This window comes from Pyxicephalus adspersus, chromosome 7, assembly GCF_032062135.1.
Source record: "Pyxicephalus adspersus chromosome 7, UCB_Pads_2.0, whole genome shotgun sequence".
Classification (NCBI taxonomy): domain Eukaryota; kingdom Metazoa; phylum Chordata; class Amphibia; order Anura; family Pyxicephalidae; genus Pyxicephalus; species Pyxicephalus adspersus.
The window spans coordinates 49,973,154-49,990,439 of record NC_092864.1 but is presented as its reverse complement, the minus strand read 5'-3'; the positions used below and the strand labels follow the sequence as shown (position 1 = coordinate 49,990,439).

The window sequence follows — 17,286 nt, the reverse complement described above, 5'->3', positions numbered from 1 at the left end:
TATTGGATGTTCATGATTTTATAAAATACAGAACAGTGCAAACTAGTGTCATACCTTTGACATAGATCTAGTCAGAAACTGGATTAAAAGACTTTGGAAAATGGTAGGTCTAAGAATTGTTTCATTTTTTTAATAGAGTGGGGAAGGGTATAAATAACAAAGTTTTAGTTATACATACAGTACAATTTAAGGACCAACTCCGGGCAACATACATTTATTTCATTTCTTTTTTTAATCTGTTTGAAGTTCAGTGTTTAAACCTCGGTCTCTGCTCCATTAGTAATTACTTTGCTTTTTGACAATATATACAAAACGCCACCTTTTCCCCTTTATCCTTGTTCTTGTAATTGCACAAAACGGAGATGCCGAGGTTTATCTCTGTACTGTCGGTCAATAGTTTATTTGCACCGTTTATACACTTTCATTGCTATGTTCCATACTATTTTCTATCAACGTCTGAACCTTGCTGTATCTCAAGAAAATTTATTTATATATATATATATATATATATATATATATATATATATATATATACATACACATACAAAACACATATACAGTATATACACAGAGTTTGTCTTCTTGGTATGGCATTAGTCAAACTTCATGACCAGAAGGTAAAGTTGTGATGTCTATGTGCAGGTGTGCTAGAGAACAAATGCTGTTTTATTATAATATCTCTCATTTGAGCAAATACAAAACGCATTCCTTGTTGTCTTAAGACATACTTTATTACTGGGAGCATTCAGGTATTTAGTTATCCCTAATACACTGAGAGCTTTGTCAAACTAAATGGTCAAAAACAAAAAAATAAAAAAAAAAAAACAAAAATAATTAGGTTCTCATTTTTCTTGAAAAACAACATTTTAATGTTAAAGAATAAAAAGACATTTAAGTGAATGCGCACTTCCACACTTACAGTAACAGACTTCATGTTGACTATATTCCCCAGTGCATAAAGCAAAGTCCATAATGACATTGCTGGGTATGGAACAATGGCAAGTGGCCTGCCCTGACCTTAACCCAGTTCAACACCTTTGGGATTAATTGGTATGGCAACTGCAAACCAAGCCTTTCAAACATTAATACCTGACCTCACAAATGCATTTTTAGTGACCAAAATCTTGTGAAAAGGCTTCCAAAATATAGGGAATGGGATGTCCAAACAACGTAATATAGAGGTGATGGTCTGATGTCACACATTTTTTTTGCCAATTAGTGTATCACTATATGTTACAAGAAAAGCTTTAACCTTTTTACCACATATGATAAAAAGTACATTAGTGTAAATTAAAAGCCAGCAAAAAAAAAAGAAAAGAAAAATAGGAAAGTACAAAAAAAAAAATTAAGACTGTCAACCACTAACAGGTTTTCGCTGTCTGTGTCTCCACTAAAGGTTATCGCCGTCTTTATTTACCCTGATGACTCTTCTCACTGACTGACCCTGAATAAAAGTCAGGTGAAAGTAACCAATAGTCACCAGAACAGATAATGAGGGGAAATATTCCAATGGGAACATTTGCTCCAGTGACAAATATCCAAAAGATTTCCATCACTTTGAAGAGACTTCTCTCAGCCCCTTCTGTGTCTATAGAACCAGCAGTGAAGAGAATCTCCTCACTGGGACACAGATGGCAAAAAAAAAAGTTCTTATCACTGTTGAATGCTAGCAGTGAGATCCCATCTCGGCCCACAAGATAACCATCCAGAATGTAAGCAAACACAAGGGCCAATAGACTGATCAAGTCTGCACAGCAAGACAAGGAATTGCCAAAACTCCATTACTAGCATTTGAGAAAATGAGACTATAAACAGAGTACTTTATGTATTGATCACACCACAAATTGCAAAATGTTAAAACACTTAAAAACTGTGAACAAATTTCATACCTTTGTGATGTAGAATTTTTTTAAGCCATCCAAAAATGAAGTAAAAATTGAGGCCACCTGAGGTTTAAGGGCATGCCCTGAAAAGAAATGCAGGCACAAATAAATAAAAGTTTGATGGGCAAGCGGCTGTGATGAATGGTCAGCGAATCCATTTTGTATTAGTATTATTGTTTTCTGGGAAGTTTATTAGGCAAAACAGGTAAATAAACTTTTGTAAAATCAGTGGATATGTTTTAGTGGAGAGCTGGCCAGTCAGTGAACAGCAAAAAAATAAAAACAAAGAATAAATAATAAATAAAAAAACAAACAAAAAAACATGCTTTTGGTTAGACAGCCATGCCAACTGAAGCCCAAGTTCCTCATACTAAGATACAGAAAAAATATTTTTTATTAAATGAAGCAGTGCAAGCAACAAGAATGATATGCAAATTCTACTAACCCACAGCAATCAGATTTTATCCTAGATTAGTTTATAGCAGGGACACCAATAGACAAAGCAAATCAGCAAGTAAATCACGGATTTACTAGCAGACAAGCTAATTTAATAGAACACACATCAGTTTATATGAAGAGTTGTGAAGGATGCAAATCGTTACTCGTGGGTATTCCATATGGGCACATGGACCTGGAAACTACAGTGTCCTCTATAATGTTTGGGACAGACACATTTTTCTTTAATTTACCCCTCTACACCTCAGAATAAAATTTTAAATCAAACAATTGAGACGTGATTAAAGTGCATTTTCCAGAAATTAAAATTATTTGTATACATTTCAGTTTCACCATGTAGAAATTACAACAGTTTTTATACATAGGCCCGCTCATTTAATACCATTTCATTTATTTTTAATTCCTACACAGTTATCCGATAAAGAGATGTATTCACATAAAAGAGGTTTATACTCATTTGGGTTAGTGCTACAAATAGAATAGTAATCAATATCACTTAAAAAAGGCCTCCCAGAAGAAATACCAAAAATGATGCAGCAAACCTAAAATCCTCACAATAAAAAAGTGAGTCTGGTTTTCCAAATCCCCTAAAGCAATGTTTCACAACTAGGATTCCTCTAGAAGATTCTGGGGGTTCCTTGACCAATTTGTGCCTCTCTGTCTGACATCAGTGATTCTTTGTCTATTTGTAAGAGTGACATTTTTTTCATTGGCCAGCAATGTAAGAGGCATTCTGAGCACCATACTAATGTACAATGAGACGAGTATATGGTAATTATAGCAGGGGTTCCCTAAGACCTGCAACTCAGGCTACGTACACACGTCAGATAATTGTCCGATAATCGGCTCAGGGCTGATATCGGATGTGATATTGGCGTGTATACAGACACTACCAAACACTAAAACTGAACCTCTATATGCGGTCATATACATAGTCATATATAGACAAAGATAGAGGGGTTTAAGGTGGTAGTGAACCAAAGAATAGCTATAAAAAGAGAAAAACACAAAGGTGAAGCCAAATGCTGGGCAGATCGAGAAGCTACCTAAATCTGCACATGCCCGAGAAAGTCCTCAGATCACAAGTTTCTTCTTTAATCTAGGGACCATTTTAAAGCTTCTTTAATAATTGGGCGTTACCCTTATTTTTAACAGCTTTATTTTTCTATATCCAAGACTGTTGTAGTTTCTAGCCCAAGCATATAAATATCCATTAGCTGTCTGATAAAATAAAGCATATAATGTACAACTGGTAGGCCTCACCCTTCTTTGTGCTGACAATTTACTTCTGTCTGAGAGGTTGCACAATTTATTCTCCTAAAGTCCATTTGTTACCTTTGTCAAATACAGGAGAGTGACTTTTCACTAATTAAGGTTCCAATCCCTAACTGTACACTTCAAATAACTGGATGGCATATTAACAAGACATTGTGAGGGTTAAAATAATTACATATTGATTGATATTGATTACAAAACAAGCCAGCGAGACTGATGTTATAATCCTGTTGCAGCATTTTGCAGGCACATTAAGGACTGGATACATGTGCTTATTACACTGTTTCATCAGCACAAGTTGTTACGCACAGTAAGCAAAACTGTGACACTTACCGAACTGAAACTGAGCGTTGTCCATAAGGCGAATCGAAGCAGGAGCACATCTCTGAAAGAAAAAATAATGAACACTTAACATTATCGCATGCAGTAAAAAAAAATTAAATTCATTCAAACTTCAGATGGGAAGAAAAATTAGACACCAAATCAGCCAAAAACAGCCGATAGCCATAGCAGCAAATAAGCCACAGAAGGCTTAATATTTCCATGCAAGAATAAACATCACTTGAAATATTTAGGTTGTAAAGAACTTAAAAGCTAGCACTAGACAGTAACTTAGGTTTCCGGGTTAGAGTTATTACGTTTTGTATAATATTTGGGGACCATATTAAAGAGATACTTCGTGCAGAAATTAAAGTTCTGCTTAACTGCCCTAAAATCTAACTGTAGTCTTACATCATTCACTTTCTTTATAGGACAATGTGCTATGATTTTTAACCAATTTTCACTTGGACATCGCCCTAAATACATTTTACTTACGAAATGAACTTTCTACCTTCCCAATTCAGTGCTAAAATAGATGAACAAAGCCCAAAAGCCTTATTAAGAGTGACCTTATACAGAATTGTAGGGCTTAAGAACAGAGGGGTGTCAGACCAAGAGAAAGGCGGCAAGTATGAACATAAAGCGTTGTACAAGGTCTGTAATTTTTTCGGGACTCACAAAAATAATGGTAACACACCGAATGAATGGACTCATAATTCAGGAATCGGTGGGGAAACTAGTTACAGAAGTGACAAGATGGTGACTAAATTAAACCAAGCATGCCTAACCAAAATGTAGTTATCAGTTTAGACAGAGAAATTCTTTTGAATGACAAGCAGTTTGACCCAAGGAGGAAAATTGCAGTAAGAACAAGACCAGTAATGAGAGCTGGTTTTAAACTGGCCATTCTGTGAGATGGACCATAATTCAGTCTGAGACCAACACATTGTCAATGTGCAGTCTGTCCACATGAACGTTTGATGGCATCCAATTTGCATGAACAATATACACAAGAAAAAATTAAGGTGTATTTTTTAAATAACCATTAATGGTCGAAAAATTATTTACCACAATTTAATGTACAAAAACAACCACACAGACACACTTCTAAAACCTTCTAAATGTGCCAGTTTTGCTAAATTAGAAACTGTTTGGTAAACATAAAAGCCTCTTGTTAAGAATACAGCTTTAATAAGCTTTAAAGGAACCCCACAGTAATAGAAATATATGGGCTGACTTGCAAAAAACAAGAGAACTTCCGCTTTGAATGCTTTTTCTAGGTTAGTGCCTCATGTAGCCCTAAAAAGCAGTAAAACCACTATAATCGCATGCTAGCCTGGTAAAGAAAATTTTCAGGAGAGGTAAGCAATGACAGACTGTATATTTTTTTAAGCACAGGACAATGCAAAGGCCATTTATACCATAAGATCATCTTTTGGATGTCTGAGCATGACACTCATTATTCTGGGAAGATTTCTTGGGAATGCAGAACAGGCTAAATCTCATAAAGAAAAAGAAAAAAAAAAACATCATCTTGCAAGATTTTCACTGCTCCTGTATTCCTCAAGTTTTCTGGAAGTAATGTGTGATACTTCCCCCACCTTCCAGATTGTAAGCTCTTCGGGGCAGGGTCCTCTCCTCCTGCGTCAGTATCTGTCGCAGCTATTACAGCGCTGCGTAATATGTTGGCACTATTTAAAACGTGCCTAATGTTAATAATATTATTAGTGCATTACCACCCTTGCCCAAGCATCATGGGCATAAGATATGTGGTAAGGAAAATAACTTATTATTTTAATTTATAGCCGGTGATTTTTTAGGAGATGGGGGACAAATGTATAAACAATGCAATTTACCGACTGGTCCACTTGCTACCATGTAACATGAAAGAGGAATTCTATAACTGAAACGAAAGACACATTGCAGATGCAGAGAACTGCAAAGAACAGATCTTATATTAGCAGTAGCTGAAGAACAGGTGTTTAACACGATAGGAAATATAATCCTAGCATAGTCTGATAACAGGAATTGTAGCTCTAAAGGAATAGAAACACACAGGTCAGTGGTCTGCTTTGAGATGAAGCATAATTCACCCCGGGGTCACAGCTTTGGTTATCTGTCTGCACAGACATTACATAGTAGGACAGACATGAGCCATTGACCAGGGTGATACCATTACACAATCTGCTCATAATCTTTATTGGTTTTTCATTTATTGACTGGATGTATAAATAAAAATCTGCACAGTTTTGTGTCCTTTATTATACTCTAATTTCACACTGTATACACTAAGAACTACATAAATATATTCTGAAATATTTGCTTTTATTGAAAGGATTCCAAAAACCCATCTAGACAAGGTGCTATGGAAAAAACTGTTGGTCCAGTACACTGTGCATTTATGTCCAGTGTAACAGAAATACTATAAATGCATTGAAATGAGCATATGGAGAAATATGTATCTGTAAAAATTTCTACTGTAATATAATGGATTTCAACCTCATCTGTTAATGTTACTTTACCACTATGACCTGTTGTTTCACTGGTTCTATACAAAGCCAATTAGTTTTAGTGCTACAGCAAGTCTGATACTACTGATATATTCTTTATAGAACATGTGCTGTGGAGGCAGAGGAAAAGAATAGAGTGTAGGACAAAGGACTAGTCACCAGTATTGCCTTATGTTTCCAGGAGCTAATAACTATTTGTTACCATGCCTTGTCTGTGTCTGATGGTTGTACAGTAAAGAAGCAGACTTGCCTCTAGTGACTTTAGTGTACTCTGATCACTGGTGGGGTAGTGATCAAAAGTAGCAGGAAGTAGAGGAAGCATTTACAGAATGAATGCAGCCGAGAGATACTTGCACTGTAAGTCCTCAGGTACAGATCCGGCTCCAGCAAAGACAACAATGAGCAACACTCTAATAAGTCCAAGGCATAAGGTATACAGCTTTGAGGCTGTACGCACAGGAGTAACTAAGCTAATTCACATAACAGTACCGAGTACATTTAACTTTTAATTTTGAATATAGTTCCACATTAAATGAAATGAAAGTTGGAAAGCATTTAAATATTTAATCTGTCATTTGGTTTTAAATACTTTGAGGGCCTAAACATGAAAAGTAAAGTCGGAACTTCTGGGTCATAACTTTTTTTTTTTTTTTTTTTTTTTTTAACAGGATTTGAAATGTTAGCCACATATTTCTACCCATTCTAAAGTGTACAATATTGTAAGTGTAACATTGTTCAATAGTTTAACTGATGATAAATCACTTGTTCGCTCTCAATCTTTTCTATTTATATTGGTCACAAATGGCTATGTGTATAGCCACTGTCTACATGACTTCACTGGTTTTAGAACTGCCTTCTTCTTTAGACAAGTCTTTGTGAATGCATACACGGGAAAAGCAAGTGAAAATGGCATGCAATGAGTTCTGCTTGATTTAAAAAAAACATCTCTAAGTGATGTCAAAAACATGATGCATTTGCCAGTCAAAGTCATTTGACATAAGCTCCTAAAACTCTTACATTGCTTGTATTGGTTACAATATAGATACTGTAAACAGACAGAAAAAAAGGGGGTTGGATGAAATTTTACAACCTCATAACCAAGTTGATTATTCGTACCACATACAAAGATGTGGTGCATATAATGTGGTATGCCTATCTTAGGACTTTATGGCAGAAAAGTAAAAAAAAAAAAAAAAAAAATATGTATGTACCATCTGGCAAGAGTGAATGGATTACAAGACACAGTGGATGAGTAGATAGTATCCACAGAACTAATCTTTTCCTAAGTGTAATGAGTATATTAACGCAGGATATCTGCCCATTACCATTCTAGATGGCTTGTGTAAAGGCGTCTTTATCAAATTTAAAGCTCTAATAGAAGGAACCACTCACTTATATCTGGTAAATTGGTTAAACAGTCCAATTACTAGCTCAATACAACCTATTAAAAAAACAATTATATAATATTATTATAACTTAGTTTATTCATTGAGCCAATATGGATAAAAACTAGCTTTCTTGGTGCTGCAACAAAGACATCATTCCTTTTTTTGTCCATTACAATCGCCTACCAGTATAAAACAAGGTATTTTGTGTAAAAATATACAAATCTCCCTCAAAGTAGAGAAGTTTATAAACTACAGTGTGTTATAAGATACACTGTTTATAAGGCTAGAGACCTCCATCAAAAGTCAGGAAATCATCACTCAGATCAATGTGAGAACACATTTGTTTTGCCAACATTTACTCGCCAGTAATGACAAACCCTAACCAAACTAATATATACCACAGGCTCCTACATCCAAACACAGGAAGGAAAGTTAATGTCAATGGTGATTTATAGGCAGAGTGGACGTGTGCTGTTTTTTAAGTGCCACTGATTCCAACCTGGTAGTTGCAGAAGCAGAGCTGGTCATTTTAAGCTTTGATTCTGTGACCCATAACACTGCCCTGGTTCCTGTAATTATATAACCAATGTGGCTGGAAAGGGGGAAACAAAGCCATCTAATAAATCAACAGCTCCCCGACACTGAAAATATCTCGCTACAAATTTGCAGACCTTCCGACAACAAACCAGAAGAAAAAAAAAGTGACCCAATAATTTATGTAACCGAGAAGTTCAGCTAGAACGCAAAGACTATGCATCATTTAAAAAAAAAAAAAAAAAGTAGTATTTTATAGAACCAAGAACATGTCTAAAACCTGCAAAATGAATTTTGATCCAGAATGTATTTGGAACAGGCTTCTATAAGTAGAACAGGACAGAACAGCTGGACAAAAATTAAACAAACCAGAATAAGACAATCTGTACATGAGTAAAGTGACCTGCATAAATAATAAAGGCAAAACTCCCTTGTTAACACAAACTGTCCAAAACCTAACCCTAAATTACATTTTATTGCTCACTATACATTAATACAGAATCCCCTTGGTTTAACCACATTTAAATAATGACTATCTATATTAGAAGTGGGCTCGCATGCATCAACAAACTACTTGTTTTGGTTTTTATACAGATGTGACCTTATTGAAAAAAATGTATGGCAGGGTTTTTTTTTTTTTTATGAACCTGTGCTTTGCCCATGCATACTTTTATTCTAAGGCCACACGACAGGGAATCTACAATAAGGAATAATGAAAAAGAGCCCTGTGTAAGCTCAAATCTTATGTCCAGTTGAATCTTTCCAAAAGTAGACGGTTTCCCCACTTTCATGAAACAGTGCAATTGTCCACAGGGCAAGCCCTATGTTTCTCCATCCTTCAACTACCAGAAAGTTCTATCAATGCCTGCAGGTGAAAGGAAAAGCAGTGGACAGAAAGATTAAAGCATGTGTTGCTGGGGTACCGGGCCTTAAACTGATCCGGCTTCTCTGTCCCAGTCTCTTGGGAAAAATGCTAGTTTCCTAGGTCTTGTACTGATCAGCTGGCTTTTATTACATTCCAAGGTATTAATCAGGGCCTTGCAAATATGTCCTGAAATGCACCTTTTTTCTAGATAAGTGGCTCAAAATAATAACAGGGAGATCCGCATGCCAGCCAATTGCCTCTGCAAAGCACATACAGTAAAATAGGGAGTTCTTACAATATAATTTGCTTTCATCAATTACATTATGTACTATAGATTATGACATTTGTTCTGGTTCAATGAATGTCAAACTAACAACTCTCAGTCTGAGATGTCTTTGGTATCATAAAACACTTAACAATAAATAGATGCTACTAATGCAGAATATTTGACAAAGATCATCTGCAATCCATTTCTTTAATCCAAGACTTTACAATCCAACATCATATTTAATAAGTACAGCAGGCACAAAATGGACCTGTAGGGGACATATACAAACCTTTGATGGGCCCCAATATAGCACCATTTGACTCTAGGGCAAAGAAGCTACTCAGCTACTAGTCAGAAACATTTGTTAACGTGGTTTAACTTCCCATCTGCTAGTGGTTTATCCAGAGTCAATGCCAGTTGGTAGCATGGAATCAACATTTTAACTAAACTTGTATTGAGAGTACATACTTTTATTATTTTCTTAAATGTTAGGTCCTCTAATGGAGTCAAATGGGCAGAACTAGTACCCACACACAGCCCGGAAAAGAAAATGTTGACATGTAGCCAGATGAGAAGCGTTTTAAAAAACCTCCAGACAAATATTTAATTGAATAAATGTGTTCCACTGTGTCTATTGGGAGGTTTTCATATACAGTCTCCTGTCATTTAAAAATGACGGACTCCCTACATTCTAAGCTGTTGGCGGAAACCTCTTCATTAGAGAATTAGCGATTACAAGAATATGTGGCAGTGTTGTTAATAGGTGGAATATACTGTTTTAATTGTGATCCCAATCTCATAACAGCGGAGGAAGCAGATGCTGCGAAACACGTTGAAACAGAGACTGAATGTGTATTACATGAATACTTATATAGTATGAAGAGTACAATACTTTATAATGAAAGTATGTTTTTATTTTAACAATACAGAATGTATTTATTAAGTCCATTTATTGGTGATAAAGAACTTGTATTGTGAGATATAAATAAGTTGCCATTGTTGACTAGTCACTATTATTGAAAAAGTGTGCGGAGAAGTAGGGCCAGAACTCCTCTGCTATGCACTTGCTCCAGCTTAATGAAAGTACTAAATAATGAGATTGCCTGGAATGACCGCCAGATAACTGGCATTTTGTAGAGATAAAAGGTCAGTAATGTCAGTCTTAAATGTGAGTTTCTTTTGGGTATTGGGTCCAGCTAGTTGTTGAGTCACTGTATATGCCAGTTAGGGGCTCTAGGGGTAAAATACTAATACCACAGACAAGGCAACTTGCATTTCAAAAAGTGGCAATTCCCTTTTTTCTCTTAATACAGGTTTTTTTCCATTCGCTGATAGCCTATCCCCCCAAGAAAGGTATACTAAGCAATCTATGTTCCCTCACTACCTCCCCACTGCAGGAGTAAGCTCCAATGTCGAATTGTGTTGGAGCTTACACATATAGGTGATGACTCTCTCTTGCATAAAAGTGTTCAGGCCTAAGCAATGACAAATGGGGGAGGTCATATGTGTCCCAATACCAATATTTCTTTCTCTGTTACAGCAACAAAGCAGGGGCTTCAAAAGAGATGGAAGTTGGTAAAGGAACACTGATTAGGAAATATAGCCTAAAAGGGGGGTGTGCTCAGCAGACAGCTGAATGTGCCAAGTGAAAGTTTTTAATTTTCAATTTGAGACACAATAAACCTTGTAAGGCTAACCTTACTCAAGGCTTCTGGAATTTCACCAGAAGTTTAGATCACTTGGCCATGTCTTATATTTTTGAATAGTCCTGCAATAGGATTTCCAAAATAAGGTGAGTTTTCCCTCACTCCCCCTATAGTGAATGTGTCACTCTCTGCCATCTGCACTACCTAATTATTTGCATACTCCAGATTATGGAGAATAATTTGTGTGAGAGAGGGGGAATAGAAAATGTGAATTCATTCCTCATGAGGACTAAGTGGAATGAAACATGCTGTCTGGGACTTACAGCAATAACATGTCCAAGGGACATAAAAACAAAAAAAAAAACAGCATGTGATTCAACTTACCAGCAACCACACTTCGAGGAACCCACTGTCTATAATTTGTCATGCATTAGCCAACAGTGCTGAATTAATCTGGATAATATAATTGGTTTCATCCAAGGACCATTATTAACGCTTTGATTAAAAGAAAGCAAGTTTGGAAAGCTAAATCACATTTCAGTCCATTTAGAGAAGGAAGTGAGCTGCATACAAGCAGAAAGCTTGAACGGTCCTCTTCATCTGCCCAGTCCATGCTTTTTATATTTTTAACATATAAAGCAAATTCATGTTTATCAGCACTATCAAAGCTCTTCTTTCATTAAGGCACTTGGGCTATTCATCAATGTCAGAGCAGCTTGGGAACAACGGTGGGAAGAAACGTTTATCTGCAATCAACGTCCAAGCAATTAATCATCCAACGGTACGCCCTTTTTTCTCCATTTTGGTTAGAAATCAACCCTTTATTTTATTTAATTCTGTGCTACTGAGAAAATATGCACTTTGTAAGAAACACTTATATACTGCTTCTATGCAATAGAATAAATTGGTCAGACAGAATAAAAACCCAATTTATATCAATCTCATTTTGACTGTGATTTCAAAATATGGTCCACATAGGAGTAAATTTACTGTCAAATTCGAGATATGGCTGGCTGTTGTAGGTTATAGCGACCGATCAGATTTCAGGTTCCTGCACCCAGCCCATGTGAAACTTTATTTACACAGGTTACAGTTTGTTCTTTTAATTGTACTTTTCACATTTGTATTTAATAATGCCTTATGTTACCATGCAGCGATATAGCTGTTGAGCAATACAACAGGCAATTATACCAAATATACATCCTCTTCATCCCAGCGCTTGTATCTCTGCAGGGTACTAACTAATAGGCTATGAGGCAGAAGGCAAATTTACAATTATGAGAAAATGAGAACAAACAAAAAGCGGACAGAAAGGGGTTTACTTTACTTTTCAATAGTTTTTTAATGCTGGGGCCCTGGAAAGATTGCAAATGCTAGGTTTTGTTTATGCTCATTTAAAACAAAAGTGGAAACAAAGATAGACATACATGACAAAAAAAAAAAAAAAAAAAGCCTCCAACCCGACAATCTTGAACTTCGATGGTGTGATTAAATCACATTTTTAACATACCGGTAAGCGTGTGGATTTATCTGAACAATCTGGATGTCTTATGTGATATGGGAGAGAAGGGATCAATGAAATGCACAATATAAAGAATACATTCACAATTCTAGACAATCATTGCAACCCATCAGGTAACTTGTAATAATATTCAAACACAAACTGTAAGTGAGAAAACCCACAGAACTTTAACTTAACTCTCGCTGTGATTCAGAAGAATTTACATAGGGATATTACAGGATTTCACATAGGGGTATGTGGATCTACTTAATGACTACAGGATATTTTGTACAGATTTGTTATACATAAGGCTCTCTGTATGCGAGACACAGAAAGGAGTCTATTGTTTCGATATATACAAACCATGAAGGAATGAAAGCCTGATAAAGCACTGCCTATCAAAGCAATGTACATATTTTAATTAATAAGTGCTACCAATTTGATGACACCAGATGTCCTAATTATAATAAAATGACAATCAATAAATGCTGCAACCTGAGGTTAAGATCTATGTAATACTAATAATGACATTCAAATAGGCTAATTGACTGTACTCTGATATGGTTGTATATGGTATAATCAATGTTTGATAATTAATAACTGTGTTTTGTGCATAACTGGTTATTGTTATGGATTGTCCCTTCATACTGTGGTTCCCCCTCCCCTATTTTATTTACCTGTGATTGTAAAATTATTTGAAAAACCTCAAAAAATCTTTGAAATATTAAAAAAATTACCTTTAAATTACATTAGGATGTTAAAGGGATATACAATTTTAGTGTTTGGGGTTCAAGGATCAACAAATATTGCTGTAAGGAAGAAGAGTACAGCAACCTTGACAGAATGAAAGAAATCATAATTTTCAACTGCAGTGACTCAAATATATCTTTAAGATCCAATTCACACTATGGGCCTTATTTATTAAAGCTCTCTAAGGCTGGAAAGGATAATTTTCATCAGTGAAGCTGGGTGATCCTGCAAACCTGGAATAGATTTCTTGAAAGTCAATTGTTATTTCTTAGCAAATGTTTTTAATCCTGGACCAGATTCATTTCAGATTTGCTAGATCACCCAGCTTTACTGATGAAAGTGTATCCTCTCCAGCATTTATTAAATAAAGCCCTATGAGAGAATGAGATAACCGTACAAAACAAATAAAAAATGTAACTAGAATAGTGAACTGGGTTGTCATTTGCAAATTAATGGTAATGCAATGCTTTACAGTAACACAAATGTGAATGGGCCCTCTAAGTACTAGTCCAAGCAAAGAACCAACAAGCCACCTTTAGGAGCCAGGAGACAAAATTTTCCATGGATATCCATAGAAGTGTCAGAAAAGGTAAAAGCCAGCTGTCATTTCAGATAAGCATGTAAGAACACTCTGTATGTTAGAGACTGCAAAGTGTCTACCGACAGTTGCAGTTTAGGTTAGTGATGACAGCCTCAACTGATCAATTTAAAATTAGACCAGATGAACCATGGACTTTTGGCCTTCTAATCCTACATCTTAAAAAAGGTCAGTAAGGCACAGAGTTTCCTGGAAAATGTAATATATATATATATATATATATATATATATATTTTAAACAATAAATTGATTTAAACTAAAACCTTTTTTTGTTATCCATTCAGCTGGCACAAGCTTTACTGTGAAAAATCACTATAAAAAGAAAATCAAGTATCAAGTTCATTGTTTTAAAAAGGCAGCCCAACAATCACTTATGTCTGTGGTCAGCTTCAATCATCACTGCCATACTTCAAATGTTGGTTTTCTTCCCTCGAGAAGAATTAAAATGGGCATTCAGGACACAAACTTCTCCGTAATCATATTGCCTCTGAAATTGTATTTTCCAAACACATACTGTGCATCCTGGCCTGTTTGACCCTTGGCTGGTGTTATGCAGAAAGTCCGCCATTTTGGATACAAGGTTCAATGACACTGCAAGACAGATGTGCTCTGGAATGACAGAGAAGAATGACTAGCAAAGCCCAAGGCATTACTGTGTATGTCTCTTGTCCCCAACTATCATTCAGAGGGAAAGCAGATGGCCTGGCGTGTAATTGATTTATTTTGCTATCCATTGATATGCCAAATTTACAGATTAGAATTTGATCAGTGTTGTGTCTTGCAATGGCCAATCAACAGAAGGTTACATCAAACATGCTCGCAGACCGTCTGTGTCCCTTTCCATATGGATCTAAAACTAATAAAAAGTCAAAAATAAAAAAAAAGGCACCTCCTAACATAGAATACAAGATGATCCAATAAGAAAAGACAAATGCAACAACTAGACATCTATGAGTTTAAAAATGCAATGCTCTGAGGAACTTTGCAGAACAGACAAATGGCAAACAGGGTTAAGTATATGCTATTTTATCCAGAATTTTTAAACATTTACAGGGGCCTTGACAAATCTCTGAAGGCATCTAACATCTTTTCGAGCCATTGCTAATGTCAAAGAAATCAGCTACAGATTCCTTAAAAATAACACCTTTTAAATCAAATTACCTTATTCCAAGACTTCTACAACAATATGACCCACTGCAACATTAACATTTTAAAGATTAGGTTTTACACCCCTGGGGCCTATACTATGGCTATTTGGTACTTGTGGCCCATGTGTAAAAGCAATAATCTGGGAAGTCTTAGGTCAGATTTCCTTAGTTCAGCAGCATTTCTCATATTTCCAGACACACCTATACCATGTCTATATTCTAGGCTGCAGTATCAGTGGTTTTTAACCTACAGATTCACCTATAATTTTTACCTATTCACCTATACCTTACTGTTTTATACCCCAATTGACAGTCCAATGGGAAAGTTAAGTAGCAGTTAAGCGGACAACCCTGCTTCTAATTATGAGACACGAGTATAGCACAGGCAGGATCTCAAAGTAAGCAATAGATTTAAAAAGAAAAGTTTAACTGCAAAAGATTTGAGGATCATAAAAAGCAGCTCTCTAATTATCTCTTTAGAAGGATGAAGGTAAAACTTTAGTCAGGCTGTCTCCATATGTGAACTAATTTCCCGTGGGCATAAATGTTGCTCCTGAAGTATGGGTATGCTTCAATAAATGCTATAGAATGTTCACATTTGTGCCATTATTTACTGTTTTTAAGGGGCTAAAGAGGAAGGCTGGAGTGATTATCATAAATCTACTGAATGCATTTTCTGTATGCTCACAAATATTGTTTGAACGAAAAGCTTGATTGGTTTCCTTAGGCCACCATAAAAGGTTTATCATGACAACTGTTTCATGCACAAAATGGTTTCCACCTCTGTGATCCAGGAAGAGTAAACCAATATCAAAAATGCTATAGACGAATGCCTGTGGTGGGCAAAATACTTCATTCTTTATTTGATAAAAAATACTTTAGGGCACTATTAATTTTCTTTCTCAGAGTCCAAACAAACTTCGAGGTTACTGGCAAAATTTCATTTCTTTCTCATGTTTTAATTAAACGCAGGAACAGACTCTTTCTGAAGATAAAGTTAAATAAGCTTTGAACATTACCAAGCGGATCTTGGCAGTAATTTTAAGGCATGTTACTACCAAAGAAAACATGAATAAAAAGGCTCTGTTTACAGAACGCTTTCAAGAGAAACAAATGCAGAACAAAAGAAACCAGCGTTAGCCAGAACTGGACATAATAGGTCTCGGAATGAATAAATGGTTCAAAGTCAACATTTACTGCAAAAAATGTCCATTATGGTCCAAGGACTTCAAAATTCTACACTAACAGGAGTTACAAAGCTCATTTATTAAAGTGTGTGAAATAATAAATGTTGGTATAGCCTCAAAACACCCAGATTGAATGTAGATATTTGGATAGCATGGGGCAGGGTTAGAGTACGTTTCCTCTTACATCTGTGTTCCCTATCTATCTATTTCTGTTACACTGGTAGTAATCACAAAGCAACAGATTGAAAATAATAAAAATGACCTCCATCCAGTGCTGGCAGCATAAATAATAATAATAAAAAAATCAGCCTAATGATTTTAAAGAAACACATTTTTTTTGTAGCTGCCAACTCTTGCTAACTCTGGGCTCCCCTCACAAAAACTGCAGAAAGGAAAAAAATCTAAATGACTTTATAGTCAAAAAAAAATTCTGTCGGTATGGGGGACTATAATGCAAAGTCTCCTTCTTGCTCTGAGGGCCCTATTTTGGGTTCCACATCACTGGCTGAATGACATGGAGACTTTCCATTGGCTATCCAGTGGATGGGTCAGCCTAAAATCCAGTCCTAACAATGGCATAAGCAAAATAGGCAAAATGGGATCGATAGACACAGAGATAAGCTTTTAGAATATGAAGTCCTTTTAGGGTTTCAGGCTGGATTGGGTCAGGGGCTAGTGTACCATTTTATAAAGTGCCTTTAGAGGATGTACTGTACTTTACCCACTCACTCAACATACCCATGTTGCAATAAGCTTACTCCGAGCATGGCCATCTTATTTTATTCTTTCTGTTGTCCAGTGGTAACAGAAAGGTAGAGAAAGTTTCCAAACAGATATCGGAAATCTCTTTCAAGATGGCAGTCTCTTCCAGAAGAGACCTCCCTGGAAGATTTACTCTTATCCGTTGGTCTGATGACAAGAGTCACAGGACAAACAGAGGCGTGAAACACAAACTT

The 17,286-nt window shown here is 36.0% G+C and overlaps 1 protein-coding gene across 1 annotated transcript in view; it reads right to left on the bottom strand.

Annotated features, from left to right (window-relative positions):
• AGPS (alkylglycerone phosphate synthase) overlaps nucleotides 1–17,286 on the bottom strand; it is a 106,907-nt gene that overhangs the window by 32,838 nt on the left and 56,783 nt on the right. Inside the window, exons 12-13 of the mRNA XM_072418386.1 lie at nucleotides 3,948–3,999; nucleotides 1,890–1,966 (exon numbers count right to left, since the gene is read on the bottom strand). Coding sequence (XP_072274487.1) covers nucleotides 1,890–1,966; nucleotides 3,948–3,999 — 129 coding nt within the window. The remainder of the gene's footprint in view (nucleotides 1–1,889; nucleotides 1,967–3,947; nucleotides 4,000–17,286) is intronic.